The sequence below is a fragment of the Pongo pygmaeus genome, chromosome 3 (genome assembly GCF_028885625.2).
Source record: "Pongo pygmaeus isolate AG05252 chromosome 3, NHGRI_mPonPyg2-v2.0_pri, whole genome shotgun sequence".
Classification (NCBI taxonomy): domain Eukaryota; kingdom Metazoa; phylum Chordata; class Mammalia; order Primates; family Hominidae; genus Pongo; species Pongo pygmaeus.
The window spans coordinates 179181534-179199017 of NC_072376.2; the positions used below are offsets into that span (position 1 = coordinate 179181534).

General features: G+C 33.8%; 1 protein-coding gene across 1 annotated transcript in view; it reads left to right on the forward strand.

Annotated features, from left to right (window-relative positions):
- Positions 1–17484, forward strand: part of TLL1 (tolloid like 1) — a 235589-nt gene that overhangs the window by 159875 nt on the left and 58230 nt on the right. The window contains exons 11-13 of the mRNA XM_054486131.2: positions 11086–11188; positions 13782–13898; positions 15038–15183. Coding sequence (XP_054342106.2) covers positions 11086–11188; positions 13782–13898; positions 15038–15183 — 366 coding nt within the window. The remainder of the gene's footprint in view (positions 1–11085; positions 11189–13781; positions 13899–15037; positions 15184–17484) is intronic.

Here is a 17484-nt window from a genome sequence, read left to right on the forward strand (position 1 = left end):
TGTTATTATTTCTTCTTAACCCACATATTTTTTCAGTAATGTGTTTTTCTTCTTTGCAAACATTGTTTTCTCAATCATCCTTTTCCTATTTATCTCTCCTTGAGTCACCTTTAGGTAAAGCACTATGTTTGTGTGTCAGTCTTTGCAATAGCTTCAGGCTGATATGACCTTGGAAGTGACTAGTATTCATAAGACTAATCTTTGCTTTAAAAATATGTTTTGTGCAATGGTTGAGTGCATCATCTTAATTGTGATGCTCATAGATTCTCGATATTATTGTTTTGTCTGTTTATCAGATATTTACAAATATTTGTCACTATGGTAGATTCGTTAATTGCTCTTTATAGCCTTGTTAATTTTTGTTTTATATATGTTTATGCTATATCATTTTATACACATGTTTACAATATTTTATCCCCCGATGTATTAAACTATTATCACTGTATAATGAATTTCTTTATTTCTAGAGATGGTTCAGGTTAAAACTCTATTTTGTCTATTATTAGTAAAGCTACACTTATATTTTGATTAATATATTTTCCAGGTATATCTTTGTCCTGTTCCTAGACATCTAGGGATTCAATAATTTCCAACCTTTTGTTTCAGGTATCCAATTCAGTTTATTTTTATTTAATCGGTGGATGGCAGGTTTTGTCTGTAATTATAGTGCTTATTTTAATTCTATTTATTGTGACTATTGGTGTGTTTTAGACAGTATACAGTCCAGTTTATTTTTTGTTTAACCCATGATGGCAGGTTTTGTCTTTCGTTAGAATGCTCATTGCGGTTCTATTTATTGTGACTATTGGTGTGTTTTTATTTCTTATTTGCATTTTAATACATACCTTTTTTTGTTCTCCCCCTTTGCCTTCTTATGCATTGAATTATGTTCTGTTTTTTTCTTATTTCATATTTTTCTCTCTACTGGTTTGAAAGTTTTAAATGTATGCTCTATCATTTGGTACTCTCTACCAGCTTTCTTTCTTAATCAAGTTATATTTAATTTGTATCTCTAGCCTCTTCCCAATTCAAAAAAGGATCTTATCCAAATTCAAAAAAGGATCTTAAAACATATAAGATTATTCCCTTTTCATAAGATATTGTTTTGCATATTTGTTGATACCTTTTTTTAATCACACAAGTAAGACACTGTTGTCTTTTGCACTTAAGATTAGTTTTACATGTGCAAATGCTACCATGGATTTTTATTATTTATTGTGGTAAAATAAACTATAACATTATTGTGGTAAAAACTACATAGCATAAAATTTACCATCTTAACCATTTTTAGGTGTACAGTTCAGTATGTTAAGTATATTCACTTTGTTGTGAAACAGATCTCCAGAACTTTTTCATCTTGCAAAACTGCAACCCTATACTCATTAAACCCAACAAATCCTTTTTCCCTCCATCCCTTTGTGCCTGGCAGTCCTCATTCTACTTTCTGTTTCAGTGAATTTGAGAAACCTCATATGATTGGAAGCATAGAGTATTTGTCCCTTTGTGACTGGATTATCTCACTTAGCATAATGCCCTCAAGGTTCATCCATGTGACATGATTTATTTTTTATGCCTGAATAATATTCCATTGTATGAATACACCACATTTTCTTTATCCTTTCATTCATTGGTAGACATTTAGGTTGCTTCTACCTCTTGGCTATTGTGAATAGTGCTGATATGAACCTGGGATTGCAAATATCTCTCAGAGACCTTGTTTTCAATTATTTTGGTTATCTATCCAGAAGTGAGGTTGCTGGATTGTATGGTAGTTCTACGTTTAATTTTTTAAATATCCTTTATACTCTTTTCCATAGTGGTTGCATTATTTCACAGTCCTCGCTAAGACTGCAAAAGGGTTCCAATTTCTTTCCATCCTCACCAACACTTGTTATTTTCTGTTGTTTTGATAGTAGCCATCCTACTGGGTGTCAGGTGATATCTCATTATGATTTTGATTTGAATTTTTCTGATGACTAGTGAACATCTTCTAGTGATAACTTGGGCGTCTTTTTGTATACTTAATGGCCATTTGTATATCGTCTTTGTAGAAATGTTTATTCAAGTCTTTTGCCTATGTTTAAATCAGATTATTTGATTTTGTCTTTCAACTGTGGAAGTTTTTATATATTCTGGTTATTAAGCACTGATTAGAGATATGATTTGCACATATTTTCTCCTCTTTCACAGGTTGCATTTTCACTCTGTTGATTGTGTCTTCTGATGAACACAAATTATAAAGTTTGATGTCATACCACTTGTCCGCTTCTAGTTTTATTGCCTGTGCTTTTGGTGTCATAGCGAAGAAATCATGGCCATATGTAATGACATGAAGTTTTTACCCCGTGTTTTCTTCTATGAGTTCTATAGTTTTACAGTCTTATATTTAGGTCTTTAATCAATATTGTGTTAATTGAAACCATTCTTGTACACGTGGCTATCCAGTTTCTTCAACACCATTTGTTGAAGATTTACTAAATGTTTTTATTCAGCATTCCTGCTCATGTTTCTGACTTTCATTATGGCTTATTTTGGTCCTGCCTATAGCTTACATTATAGATTATTTTTTAAATTAACGTTTTTGTTTTTTTCTGTTTGAAAATGTGGATTTTTTACATGAATTTATAAAACTATAGTTTCACTGGATATAGTTGGCTGCACATTTACCTTTGTTTTAAATAAAAGCTTGCAAAAATACCTTTATTTCAAACATTTTTAATGTACAATTTTTCACATTAAAGTTATCAAAAGTGATTTAACAAGCACTAAAAATTTAATAAGTTAATACCCATATAAAATGAATGAACAAAGAATTACTCATAAAATGAAGCTGCTTAAGATGATTTCTCAAGGCAGTTTTCCCAAATTCTTGGATACCTCTCATGTAATAAAATGTATCTTAAAAGTATTGTAAGTCAATGTGAAGTCTATTTATTTATTTTTTAAACAAGTAAAATTCTGAAAGGCACACCTCATACAATCCAAAAAATAGAACTATATACAGCTCATTATATGAATATAAACACATGGCTGTTATATAAATAAGTTAAATCAAGCTGTATCATTTATAAATTTTATAAATTATGGCAATTGCAAGGTCTTTTTTTTTTTTTTTTTTTTTTTTTTTTTTTTTGACATGGAGCCTTGCTCTGTTGCCCAGGCTGGAGTGTAACGGTGTGAGTGTGATCTCGGCTCACTGCAACTTTTGCTTCTCAGTTCAAGCAATTCTTGTGCCTCAGCCTCTTGAGTAGCTGGAATTACAGGCATGCACCACCTCACGTGGCTAATTTTTGTATTTTTAGTAGGGACAGGGTTTCACCATGTTTCCCAGGGTGGTCTTGAGCTTTTGAGCTCAAGTGATCCACCTGCCTCAGCCTCCCAAAGTTCTGGGCTTACAGGCATGAGCCACCATGCCTGGCCTTAAGTTTTTTTGATTCCAATAATATGAGAGTATTTCAATGTTATAAAATATGTTAATTTGAAAAGTAATAGGTCAAAGTTTAACAAATCCTGTCTCAAAATTTCCACAAATACTGAATGAATTAGAATTCAACATATAATGATAAACAATTGAATAAATAGGAGTAGAAGGAATTTTTTAAAAATACAATAAATAGAAAAAACCTAGTATTTCTTGAGTGCCTACACTATATATACTAGGTGTTGTGCCAAGCTTCTCTAATCTTCCCAGCACCCTACTGAGGTTAGTACTAGAATTATCTCCATATTACAAAGAAATTGAAGTTGAGAAAGGATTGAGTAACTTATCTAACATCACACATGTGGCATCTGACATTTGCCAGAGCTAATTATTAAATTTTTCTTTACTTATAGAGAATGTGTTTTCTTTTCTCTAAAATCAAAATAATCAACCAAAAGTTAAGCAAGACTAGAGGTATTCAAATGTATTAAAATATAACATATTTTAGAAAACTAGAAACTTTACTGTGGGACTAAAATAAACTGGAATAACGTCATGAACCGAAATGTAAAAGTGTAGTATTATAAATTATCAGTTCTTGTCAAATTAATGAATAGTAATTCCAAATTAAATTCCAATAGATTTTTGTTTTGTACAAGACCAATTTTTTCTAGAGTTTATCTTAAAAATAAAATAGTTGGCAAATTCACAAACAATGGTAATATGGGGGAGTGGGTTGCACTATAAGATAGAAAAACATGAAGCCTCAGTAATTCAAGTTCTGTGGCAATGTCAAAAAGTCTTCTGAATCAGTGGACAAACTAAAAAGACCAGAATTATGCCTGAGGGCATAGAAGACTTCTGTCATATACTTGTAAGGATCATTTTTCAAATAAATTGGAAAAATGGATTTTCTTAAATCATTTTTAAGATGATTTAATACTTAAATCATTTTAAAGGATATGTGAAAAAATTAAACAAGTTCTACTTCATATTGCATAGTTTTCTAAAGAAAACAATGCTTTATTTTCTTTCTGAAAAAGATGTGTTGAATACATGAGTTGAAAATAAGAAAATTTAAAATAACTTGTTCAGATTATCCACGTAAAATTGTTTTTATAAAAATACAAAAAGCACAAATAAAAATGAAAGTGGAGACTATTATAACACATAAGGATGAGGGACCATTGGGTCATTCATATGTAAAGAGCTGTTATAAACTGGTAACTAAAGATTCACCCCGCAGCAGAAAATGCCTGAGAAAGTAGAAAATTTAGTGAAGTATCAATGCAAGTAGATATTCAATGAATATATGAAATTCTTTAATCTTATTTTTTATCAGAGAAATGCTAGTTGAACTAACAATAATTTGTCATATTTCACCTGTCATATTGGTAAAGATGGAATTGAATGTTAATATCAAGTGATCATGAAGATATACAACTCCTCAAAGTAGAAATTAAAATAACCTTTTAGGAGCACATTGGGTAATTTGTATTACACTTTACAAAATGTACCTGCACTTTTGCCCAGATATTTATCCTAGAACAATTACCTGAGTGTGTGCAAAGGTAACTGTTTATTATAATAGTGAAAATTGGAAACAAAATAAATTTTGAAAACTTAAAACTCTGATTTGAGAAAATGTTTACAATATATTATGAAATATTTAAGGCAAATCAAAAGTTAGTGGCATGAGAAGTTCTGCATTTTAAATTATGTACATTGAGACAAATTTATGGAAGAATATATAACAAAATGATGCTTATTTCTACCTGCTGAGTTTGCAAATAGTTTTTATGTCTTCTTTGTTCCTTTAAAAAATTATCTGCAATAAGCATATGTTATTTTGGGCAAGAGAAAAATATTCTCTTTAAAAAATACAGTCATCATTGGACAATAATGTGAATGTACTTAATGCACAGAACTGTACACATAAATATGCTTAAAATGGTAACTTTTACATTGTGCACACATATTATACCACAATTAAAAAATAAGCGTTTCAGTTCACATGCATATCTTTATTAGACTGAGCCACCCAAGGTACAGAGGGATTTCTGTTCAATCTAAGGCTATTCTTTGATGTTACATGGTTCATGCTGGCAACAATCCAAAATGTGCAGCTAAGAGGGTGGCTGTGTTGAGCTGATAGAAGCGCATGGTACTGATTCTTGCATCCCTTAGAATTGACTAACCTGTGAACAAGGGCAGATTGCTTATGTCTTGAATAGACTTAATATTTTCTATTTTCCTATATAACCCATTTAGAAGCTATTGACTATTTTTTGCAGATATTTCTTTTTAATCACTCATCTATGATTTACACATATGGAGTCAATTCACAATAGTGTATTTATATTGCCAAAGACATTGCTTAAAGTTAGCAATTACTACATAAATACATTTTTATTCTATTAAAATAGATGTATCTTTTGATGTGTGAAATAAATTATTGCTATTATAAACTTATAACCTAGTAATATAATGGTTAAACTTTGAAAAATAACTGAAAAAAGAAAATACAATTTGTCATGGACTTTAGGAAAGCTCAGATATTTTTGGAAGATCCATGCGTGACTGAAGAGATGGTGGCATTCAATAAAGATTTTGAGTGATATGAAGAATTTCAAGGAACAAGGAAGGGGAAAGTAGAATCCATATAGAATTATGTTCACTTTAAGTAAAGGAATGGGAATAGAGCTGAGATTGGAATACTTTGTCAGAGCACAATAGCAAGAAGTTAGGGATGAGTGGGATGAAGTTTGTGTGCTTGAGATAATGAAAGATGAGGCAGCAAAATTGGGTTATGACTAGTCATTGATTCCAAAACCTTGATGGGAAGCAAACTCTATTGAGATTACTATGGCCATAAATTGTAGGATGAAATGGAGAAGAGTAAAATTAAAAGCCAAAGCACATCTTGTGAAACTATTACATTATATTCAGAAGAGAAGTACGGCCAGCATTGACATGAAAAAGGAAAAAGAAGCAGAGGAGTATTTTTAAGGATATTATAGAATATCATCTATAGAATTTGACAGTTAACTAGATGTAGGGGTGTAGTGGGAATTTAGGAAAGAGAAGTCTTAGTCCATTAATGCCGCTGTAACAAAGCTCCTCAGACTGAGTAATTTATGGACAATAGAAATGTATTTCTCACTCACAGAGGTAGACGCTGAGAAGCCCAAGGTCAAGGTGCCTGTAGATTCAGGTGTCTGGTTAGTTCTCATTCTCTGCTTCTTCTTGCATTCTCACTTGGCTGAAGGGTTGGAAGGGACAAAGGGATAAAAGGATCAACTTGTTTCCTCAAGCCCTTTTATAAGGTCACTAATCTCATTTCTAAGGGCAGAACCCTCCTGGCTTAATCAGCTTCCAGTGGTCACTTCCTAATACCATCACTTTGGAATTTAATTTCCAACATATGGATTCTGGAGGCACATACACGTTCAAACCATAGCGAGACGTATAAAAATGTTCTGATGAATAGTGAGTGATGATTCATCAAAATTTCAAAGTCAGATGTTATCACATAAGTTTAAGCAGAAAAATTATTTTAATAGAATAATTCAACTCCTGGTTTCCACCTGTCATCAAACTGATGTTTATATGTTTCAGAGCATAGAAGGAATAAAGAAATGGAGTAATACTTCATTTTATATATTTTTTTCAGGGTTTATATTGTGAGGAACGTCTGAATATATACCATGAAAATAATAATACATAAGAATCTTAATAGTGCTTTGGGATTACCTGAGTATTTTTCTCCACATCATTCAATTAAAGTCTTGCGAGTTAATTCTGGTGAGATAAGCCTGATATTGTGACCTCCCGTTTACAGCAGTAAGATTCATTCAACCTCAGAATGTTTAAGTAAACCAGCGAACTGAGAAGTTAGAACTTGAACCCAGGTCTTCTGACTCCCAATCAAGAAGAGCTTCCAGATGTAGAAAATGTTGTATTTTTTTTCCTATAACATGATACAATTTCAGAGCTGAACAAAACTTTAATGAACAGTTATTCCAGAGACTGGCAAACATTTCTGGAAGGAACATACAGTAAATACATTTGTTTTTGCAGGCTATACAGTATTTGTCACAAATACTGATTTCTAACACTGTAGCATTGAAACAGACATTAACAACATGCGGTAAAGGAATGGTTCTGATAGAACTTTTACAGAAACAGGCTTCAGGCAGAATTTGATCCATGGGTTATAGTTTACTGATCCCTGATTTACTCTCTCTGAGCCTTATTTCTGAGGAAAAAAAAATATCGCCACTCTAGAAAGTTTACTGGACTTGTCCAGGCTTCTTCTGGCTGTAGCATAGCAATCTAGTTTATCTTGCTGCTTTTTCAGTCTAATTGGCAAGGTTTGTACATTCTCTATCTTCAGCCTTATAAGGTATGGTGCAAATATTACACTAATTGGCCTTTTTTGTGGTGCTCATGGAATTTGTTTAGGTAGCCAGTAATATCTTAATTGTGCTGAAAAAAAGTTCATTGATTATATCTTTCTCTGGAGACTTGCAGACATCCAGTCCCTTGAACTGTTGATCTGCCTTTCTTTAGGATTCTTCACTCCGCAGCATTGGAAAACAAAGTCTTTAATAAGCACAATTGGCAGCAGTGACATCTATTCAACGTTGCAACTTAGACTCCTAACAGATCACAGGAAATCTTAAAATTGTTCCCTCAATCTCATACTCCAAGGGAGCTATAATTAATTTTGAGTTGTTACTTATACTTACGTCAAAAATAAAATATTTATATAGTTGTGTTTTGTATTTTTCGTTTGATCATTCTTTGGGGAAAGACGCAATATGTTTACATAAAATAACATAATGTAAAACAACCAGATATTTTCCAAGTGTATTTGATTTGTTATTCAAGTACGAATCCTGCTAGCAACCTCAGTCAAAGGCCAGAATTTTACATCTATAATCAGAGCCCTATGATTTGATTTTAGAAAACCTATCTTTATTACATTTTCTGCTTTTAAAGGACTCTGTGTTTTATGTTAATGTCAGGCCAGTTACGTTCCTCCATGGTGCTTGGTGTTTAAACTAGAAGATTAAAAACAAGTTAGAAAAATTTTCTGCTTAGAGTTATCCCCATCCAACTGTGTGTGTGTGTGCGTGTGTGTGTGTGTGTGTTTCAAGAGATCAAATATTAACTATTTCTTTGCAATCCAAACACACTTTTTAATTTTGGATGAAATTGATAATACACATACTTCTAATTTAGCTTTATTTTTTTCGTCATGAAGAAGGCAGTAGAAGCTATTTGCATATCATTATAAAACTGCCCTTTCAATCTAAGAGGGAAGCCAGAACGTGAGCCTTGGGGGAGTCTCTGTTTGTGTCTATATTCAAGTTTTGCTGTCTCTGCTATAATAAATGAGTTCTTATATAATCATATAGAGTTGAAACCTTGGTGGTTGCTATAGGGAAAATATAAATGCAAAATGAAACATAGTATCAGGCAGTGATAGTATTCTCCATTTGGAGCAGACTTAAAGTAAACATAAAGTTAAAGGGAAAAACCAGGTATTATTTCCTAGTTATTTCCTGAATATAGTCTAATGTTGCATTGGTATTTAGAGATGTAGGAGAAAATATTGTGGGAAATTCACAAAAATAAATTAGATACTAAAGCATTTTGATAATCAAGGGTTGAGGATTATTGGGAAAAATGATCAATGCTTTGCCTTTGGATATTTTGAAAATTTTTGTAAACATTTAAAAAATGGAACCTTACAATGAGGTGAAGAAAAACAGAGAAAAGATAAACTGCAAAGAGGGAAGATAAAAATAAATGAACAACTCTATTAAAACCAACTTATGGCCAGGCACAGTGGCTCATGCCTGCAATCCCAGAGCTTTGGGAGGCCAAGACTGGTGGATCACCTGAGGTCAGAAGTTCAAAACCAGCCTGGCCAACACAGCGAAACTCTGTCTCTACTAAAAATACAAAAATTAGCTGGACGTGGTGGCAGGCACCTGTAATCCCAGCTACTCAGGAGGCTGAGAGATGAGAATCGCTTGAACCCGGGAGGCAGAGGTTGCAGTGAGCTGATACTGCTCCACTGCACTCCAGCCTGGGTGATGAGAGTGAAACTCCGTCTCCAATTAAAAAAAAAAGAAAAAAAAAACTTATTCCGCAACTTAGTGTACTACATTTTTAAAAAGTTACACCCCTATTTTCTTATCCTTGGCAGATTTTTGTCTTTGTTACTAGGAAAGTACATGTTAGTCTATATGGATATTTGAAACCAACTCTGGTGTACAGTTTCATCACTGATCACTGTGGTACCTAGATATGAGATGCCATGAGAAATATTTATAGTTATCCTGTGTCATTTGGGAAAGCAGTAAGTTCATTCAGCATTGATTTGCAATAATTAGTGCTTACCTTGATGTTAAATATTGTGTTCAAGAAAGGGGAGAAGCATATACTTTCCAACACAGAATTGCTAATACTTTTCTAGAATATGGATTCAGTATTGATTATGTTTTTATTTTCCTTCTTTCTTTCCTTCCTATCTCCTTATCTCCCTTTCTTTCTTCTTTTTTTCTTCCTTCCTTTGTTATTCCTTGAGACTTCTTTCACATTCAGCCTTTTGTATTTTCACAAAAGGGATTTTTGAATATTGCTACAAACTATAGTTTTGTAGTAGGAGCATTTTGAATACTCAAAATTTGTTGCTTTTGGCCAAAGTCCATTACAATTTCTAGAGTAGAGAACTGGCTTACTGTGAGCCTTAAGCATCTCAGATGTTTTAAGCAGAATAGAGTTAGAATGAGTTTTTGAGTGTGAAAAAAAAAATCCAAATGAATTTAATTGCATCAGATAAGCACATTTCTCACATAAGTTTGGCTTTACTTTTGGCGTAATCAAGTAAGAAAAAAAGAGTTGTTTGAAAAGTAAAGTCCTTTTATAAAGCAGTAAGAAAGTTGTCTTTCCTAGAATTGTCTCTTGAGTTATCTTTACACAACAGCATCATTTTGAAACAAAGCACAGAATAAGGGTCATGTATAAGATGCTGTAACTTGAAAGTTCTTTGTATATACATCTTTGGATCTAGAGAAACATAGTGACATCTGCCTTTAATTATCATTAGATGAATAAATTCTAATTCTAGGACTGTATTTAAAACATTTCAACATGCACAATGATATTATATGTTCTGGGAAAGTGGCACATGGTGGTTATTTTTAACATAATTATAGATGTCTGACTGGTCATCTTTGAAATAAATTATTTTTAAAAAGACTTTCATGAAAAAAATAGAATTCTTCATGGTTCAAGCTATGTTTATCTTGGGAAAATTCAAAATAAACTATTTGAATAAAAATTTCTGTTTGCTTTACAGTTGTCTGGATTAACTTTACAGAAACTTTTTGTTAATTGCTAAAATATCTAGTTTGTTCAACTACTCATATTGTACTTCTCCTGACATTGTAAAATAGTTAAAGAAAATGGGAAAACATGGTTTCAAGGTTTGGTTCAGAAAAAACTATTAGGATAATTATAATACAGAAAAATAATTAGCTGTACATGCATTTTTACTGTAGACCAGGGTTCCTTACCTTTAGGAATCAAATCACTATATGTAGATACAATCATTTTTACTCTGTGCATTGCTTACCTCCATTTTGCAGATTGTTTTAAATTTTACAACGATGGATCTATACAAGAGTAGTTTGTGCTGGTATGACTATATTGAAGTAAGAGACGGGTACTGGAGAAAATCACCTCTCCTTGGTAAGATATCTTTTCCCTCTTATGTGGCTATGTATCTATTCTGTCCTGTCTAAAATAACCAACCGATTCTCTCAAGAGTCATCTTAGAGTTAAAAATGTGTGTGACTAACATTATTTTTATGTTAGTTATACTTTTTTCAACCATACCAAAAATACTCAAAGACAAATGGATAAATACATTGACTGATTAATTAATTTGAGCTAGCTTGAGTTATGAGGTAGGTACTAGGATTTGAACATAATGATTGAGAATAGCTTTCTCATATATTGTGCCTATCATGAGTACTCCTCACAGTGTTTCTGTATTTTTGCTTTAAGAATCAGTTTTTGATTTTAAAAAAACTAATTGTGGGTGTACATGTTGTGTGTTTGTGTGTTTTGTTTTTGTTTTGTTGCTAAGCCAGTAGTGTAAACTGTTAGGTACATGTTGGTAACTGGCTTCCTATGCCAAGCATATTAACTCTTATTATATTATAGACGTCACAATTTTGCTTCTCAGAGAGTTTTCTGTGGCTGAGAAGAGACATTTGTAGTTTGTGTCATAAACTGTAGCTCAGATCTGGTGCTCATGAAAGTCTGCTGCCAACGTTTAACCACAGACCACACTATTAACTTGCATAGGCAGTTTACTGTTGCCCTCTGTTTTACTTAAAGGTGAGAGCTGTTTGGAGCATGCAGGCATCTACTCTATATTGATCTTTTTCTGAGATTGTAACTTTTTCTTTACTTTTAGAAGTAGTTTTGCTCAGTTGCATTGATGAACTGTACAGCTCTTTTAACATCTAACACCTACTGAATGGGCACAATTGTATTAAAAGTGACAGCAGCCGTAGTAAATCTAAGAGATCTGTAGAAATATTTAAAAATAAAGAATTGAACTAATGTGCTAAGTCAGGTTGAGGAAAACATTGTCTTCTATATTTAGTTTCTTAGCCTAGATGAAGCAATTTTTTACATATGTATGCACAAGCCAAAGAAAATATTTCATTAAACTCATATTAGAGAAACAAATCTAGAGCTAAAATTCTGAACGACACTTCTTTTTAGAGCACCATCAGCATTAAATGACTCAATGTATAATGGACCACCAGAGTGAGGCAGTGTAATCATGGTTTTTATGTGAAAAGCTTTCCTTATTATTTCTTCTAAGACCTTGCTCCAAAAAGTGCAGCACTTAGATTGGTAGCATCGAAATCATCTGGAAAGCTGTTAGAATTGTAGAAACTTGGCTCTCACTCTATATCCTCTGAATTAGGGTTTGCATTTTAATAGATTTCCTAGAAATTCAGATGCACACTACAGTTTAAAACACACTGCTCTGTGTTACCTGCCTCTAATTTGCTTTGCAATTTAGGAAAATATGTCTTCACTTGTTAGCTCTTAGTATGAACTTGCTTTATGCAAGTTGGCTACATTTTTCATATACTAAAACTACGTATGCCATTTCCAGAGACACATAAAAATGGATAACATGTTTGTAGAATTATTGCATGTGCTTTGTTATATTTAAGCATTTTGTGATCATGTGAAAGCTTAGCGCACAGAGGCAGACATAAGCATAAATATTTGTGGAAAGATGAGGAAGGAAGGAAGGAATGACAGGTATTATATTCATTTGCTGTAATTCATATTTCTGGATACAGAATTAGAAGAAATTAGAAATTATGCTCAAGTCTTCTGATAGTATTTGTTATTCTGCCTATACAGATAGAATCTACAGATTATAGCTTTATAGATGAGATGGAATGTGTGCAGTGATAAAAGATACCAAGAGTAGCCTCAGGGTTTTCCTCAGGAGTACTGTTGAACCTGGGTGAATAAAGAACTCCACTTTGAGCTGAGAGCACATTCTTTCTCTCTTTTTCTTTTCTTTCTTTTCTTTTTTTTGAAATGGAGTCTTGCTCTGTCGCCAGGCTGGAGTGCAGTGGTGCCATCTCGGCTCACTGCAACCTCTGCCTCTCAGGCTCAAGCGATTCTCCTGCCTCAGCCTCCCGAGTAGCTGGGACTATAGGCGCACGCCACCACGCCCAGCTAATTTTTGTATTTTTAGTAGAGAAGGGGTTTCACCATATTGTCCAAGATGGTCTCAATTTCTTGACCTTGTGATCCACCCGCCTCGGCCTCCCAAAGTGCTAGGATTACAGGCGTGAGCCACTGTGCCTGGCCGAGAGCACATTCTTAACCAAGTCATTTCCCTGCTATTGGCCAGGTTGACAATTTGAAACCACTTTCTTAGGGTGACTTGCACCTTTTTTCTGTTCCCCCTTAAATAATATTCCCCACCTTGATGCATCATTTGACCTTTTTCAAATATTGTTTTTGAGTAACCATCTTACTTCTACATATGGTAACATACTGACATCAGTCAGCTACTCTGAGGCTGGTGGTCAAATACTTTATAAATATATATGAAGACATTGTTTTGTTTATCTACCATTAGTAAGTAAATTTAAGTCACACTTGTAGCTGCAACCACTTGGAATGGAAACGTGAACCAAATTAGTGTTTATATATTATTTGTGGCTAGTACAAAAAGAACGTAGAATATAGAGTCCTATTTAGGAGTTTCTCTTTATTCTTTTATTTCTTTTAGGTAGATTCTGTGGGGACAAAGTGCCTGAAGTTCTTACTTCTACAGACAGCAGAATGTGGATTGAGTTTCGTAGCAGCAGTAATTGGGTAGGAAAAGGCTTTGCAGCTGTCTATGAAGGTAAGTCACATTGAATTTTAGAGAGTAATTCATCTTATATCTCAACAGAAATGTTCATTTCTTAATTTCATTACAATGACATTGTGACCACATTTTAAAATTATGAATTTTTCTGAATCTGTATTATAATATTCATACAGATAATTTTAATAAAAATACTCAGTAAATTTAAATTGCAAGAACAACCTGTTGTCTAGTATCAGTGATGTAATAATATCTAAATGTGTTCAGGCTGTGTGGAGAAAAAAGCAAATGGCGCAAGAATGCTTAAAGTTTAATTGTTTCATGATAGTTTTAAAACATTATGAAGAAATTATCATTTTCCTTTGTGCTGATTTTGTGTCTGTTTGGTCCCTGTATTCCTGAAATACTTTTTATTAGAGGAAATTGCACGGAAAGTAATTGTGCCGATTTCTGAGGCATGCTTTATCTAAATAAGAGAGTCAGCATTTGAGGAAGGACTTATTAAATGCTTTGTTTTATGCTTCTCTAAAACAATAAACTGGCATTGTGCTTTCTTGGCTTTAAAACCAGCTCCTTTCTTGCCAGGTTTTGGGTGGAGGAGACACTTCCTAGTACGGCAGTTTAAGTAATTTTGAAGACAGAAGATTTCTGCTTCCCTTAAACTTTTAAGTAAACGGAAGCATTTTGTTTTAAGGATTAGCTACCTAGTAGTGAAGAGGATTATTTGGAGGGAGTCACGGACGCTGCGCACATGACACTAACTCACTGCCAGAGACCCAGTGAGTTGAGTTCAGGATGAGGCTCCTCTTCTGATGAGCTATTTTACTTGTGGTCAGAAGACCAAAGGAAGTAGCCCAGAGAATCACAGAACAAACGCACAGAGAATAAATTCACAAAGCCGCTAAAGGTTTTTAAAGGTTAAAAAATACCTTTTTGTTAAGATAGGATTAAAAATTATTTATTCCTTGACCATTATCTAATATTTGTAGTTACTTGACTAGGGTTTTCTACCACGTAAATATTTACTACATTACAACCAGTCAACTTTGATTTTTATAGCCTGGTCTTTATGTACTGAGCTACAGGAGCTGAACTTCAATGTTACCCTAGAAGAAAATGAAAATGAAATGGCATGTCCAGGCTTAGTTATTTGTTTGTTTTTTGGCTTTCTTCAGCGATCTGTGGAGGTGAGATACGTAAAAACGAAGGACAGATTCAGTCTCCTAATTATCCTGATGACTATCGCCCGATGAAAGAATGTGTGTGGAAAATAACAGTGTCTGAGAGCTACCACGTCGGGCTGACCTTTCAGTCCTTTGAGGTAAAGTCTTTTAGGCTATCTTCCTGGCACATATTCTCATAAACGACAATGGCATTTAAGAGAATCCTCATTAAATCAGCAAAGAAACAGAGAATCAGCCTTTTAATCAGCAAAGAAGCAAAGGATCGCTCATAAAATGCAACATCAAGAGCAAAAGGGTTTTTTTTCTTCTTTCCTCATTTGCAGACATTTTCAAGAAGATTAAAGTGAGTTTACATTATCTGTGCTATTTGAATTAGAATGTTTGAAGTACTGACAATAGTTTCTTTTGACAAATGCACAGGCCTGTTTCACAAGAGGGTCCACTAAGTAATAGAGCTTGTATTTCTCTTCTAAACTAAGAGGTTAAAAGGTAGAAAGTCTTTTTTGTAAGAGGAACAAAACATTTTTCACCTTTTTTTTTTTTACCCTAACACAGATAATTGTTTATATCAAATATAGGGATTTTAAGTGTTCTTACAAGCTTTCAACCTCCTTAAAAATATTCGTCAGGGAGATCAGCAGCATCGTTGCTGATGAAGGGCCAGAAGAAACCAAAGATGAAGGGCCAGAAGAAACCAAAGGCCAATCAGAATTTTTGGATCAAAGTCCGGGTCCAGAACTAACACGCTGGCGCATGAGTCATTTTTGTGGGATGAAAGGGACTGAGTTAAAGATTTAAAGCCAAGAAATAGAGGAATTTCTCAGGAACTCCAGAGTATGTTTAAATCAGAGTTGGTCTAGTAATTGAGAGCCCAAGCTGAAGTGGAGAAGAACAATGAGACGCAGGTGGGAGGTCCCAGCCAGGGTTAGAAATTTAGATGCATGATTGGAGATGGAGTCTTTACTGATTGGAAGACTAATTCACCAAGTGATCGGAAGGCAGTAATGAGCCCTACTACCCAGTGCGTAGTAATGAGCACTATGAACACTACCTACTGAGGGCAATTGAACATGGTCATGGTTGTGTGTCTGTAACTGCAGCAGGAGCACCAGGGGAATCCAGGCATTGCCAGTAAACCCAGAGAATCTCTCATCCTCATCTGCAAGCCTGTACATTCTGTTTCTTCAGTACTTGTCTCTCTCCCCTTGCATGTACCATTTAACTTCCCAGATGAATTTCCTTTTGTTACCAAAAAAATATATACTTTCTACTTTAGTCATTATGTTGTATTTTATGCTCCTGACCTTTTTTTTTTTTTTCGTACTTTTGGAAACTTTGGTTCTGCCATTATTTGATTGACAGTTGAACTTTGTTAATTTAATGGACTAATAGGTTTGCAAATACTGTTCCAATAGACCAGTTTATTGTTGATAGTTAACTAAAATTGAGTAGAAAAATTTCACCCATGATTTAGACAAAAAAGCCTCATAAAAATTATCCACCTAATGTATTTGCTTTGTTTTGTGATATTTCAAGAATTAAGAGATTAACTGTCTTTTAATATGTAATTCAGTTTTTTGTGGAATTCTATTATAGACGTGATGTCAGAAAATGCATTCATTCCATCAACCTGAAAACTGATGCATGAAATTGCTACCTTAGTTGATCTGTAGTTTATTTTTTTATTTATCAATGCAATAGCAGTGATAGTCTTCAAAAATAAGATAACATAAGGACAAATGGAAAAGATTTGCACCTCAGGTACTTAGAACCGTGCCTGACACACGGCAGTCGCTTAATAAATACTTGCTTACTGAATGAATGAATCAGTGATAACTATGCTTTATGACCTGGGAAAAGTCATGTCATAGAATGGCTGAGAGTACATTTTATTTATTGTCTCTAGTTTCCTGTCTTATCTTCATATTACTTTATTTCTATATGTTTCTGCCTCCCTCATTTATGTGTTAGACATATTTTGATATCTGGTAGATCTCTTGCCTTTACATGACCAAAACCAAACGCTTGCTTATTTTGTCTTACTCACTAAACCCACTCTTCTTCTATTTATTTCAGTACTATTTCAGTACTTTTTGTCACCACTTATCCAAGGAACATCCTTAATTCTACCTTTTCTCTTAAGTCCTGCAGCCAATCTATCAGCATATATCAGTTGCTTTGTTTTCAAACTATACCCCATACACGATGACTTTACACCACCACTGTTCTCACCATCCCCCCCTTTGCTTGGAACTCACAGGAAGAACTCAGGTCTCTACTCTTGCTTTGCATATCCCGTTCTTCACCTCACAACCAGAGTGATGCTTTTACAATGTACGTTAGATTATGACACTGCGCTACTGACAGGGGATTTCCGTCACACCTAAAATAACATCTAGACTCGATTATCATGGGCCACGATACTTTTGATTGGTCTT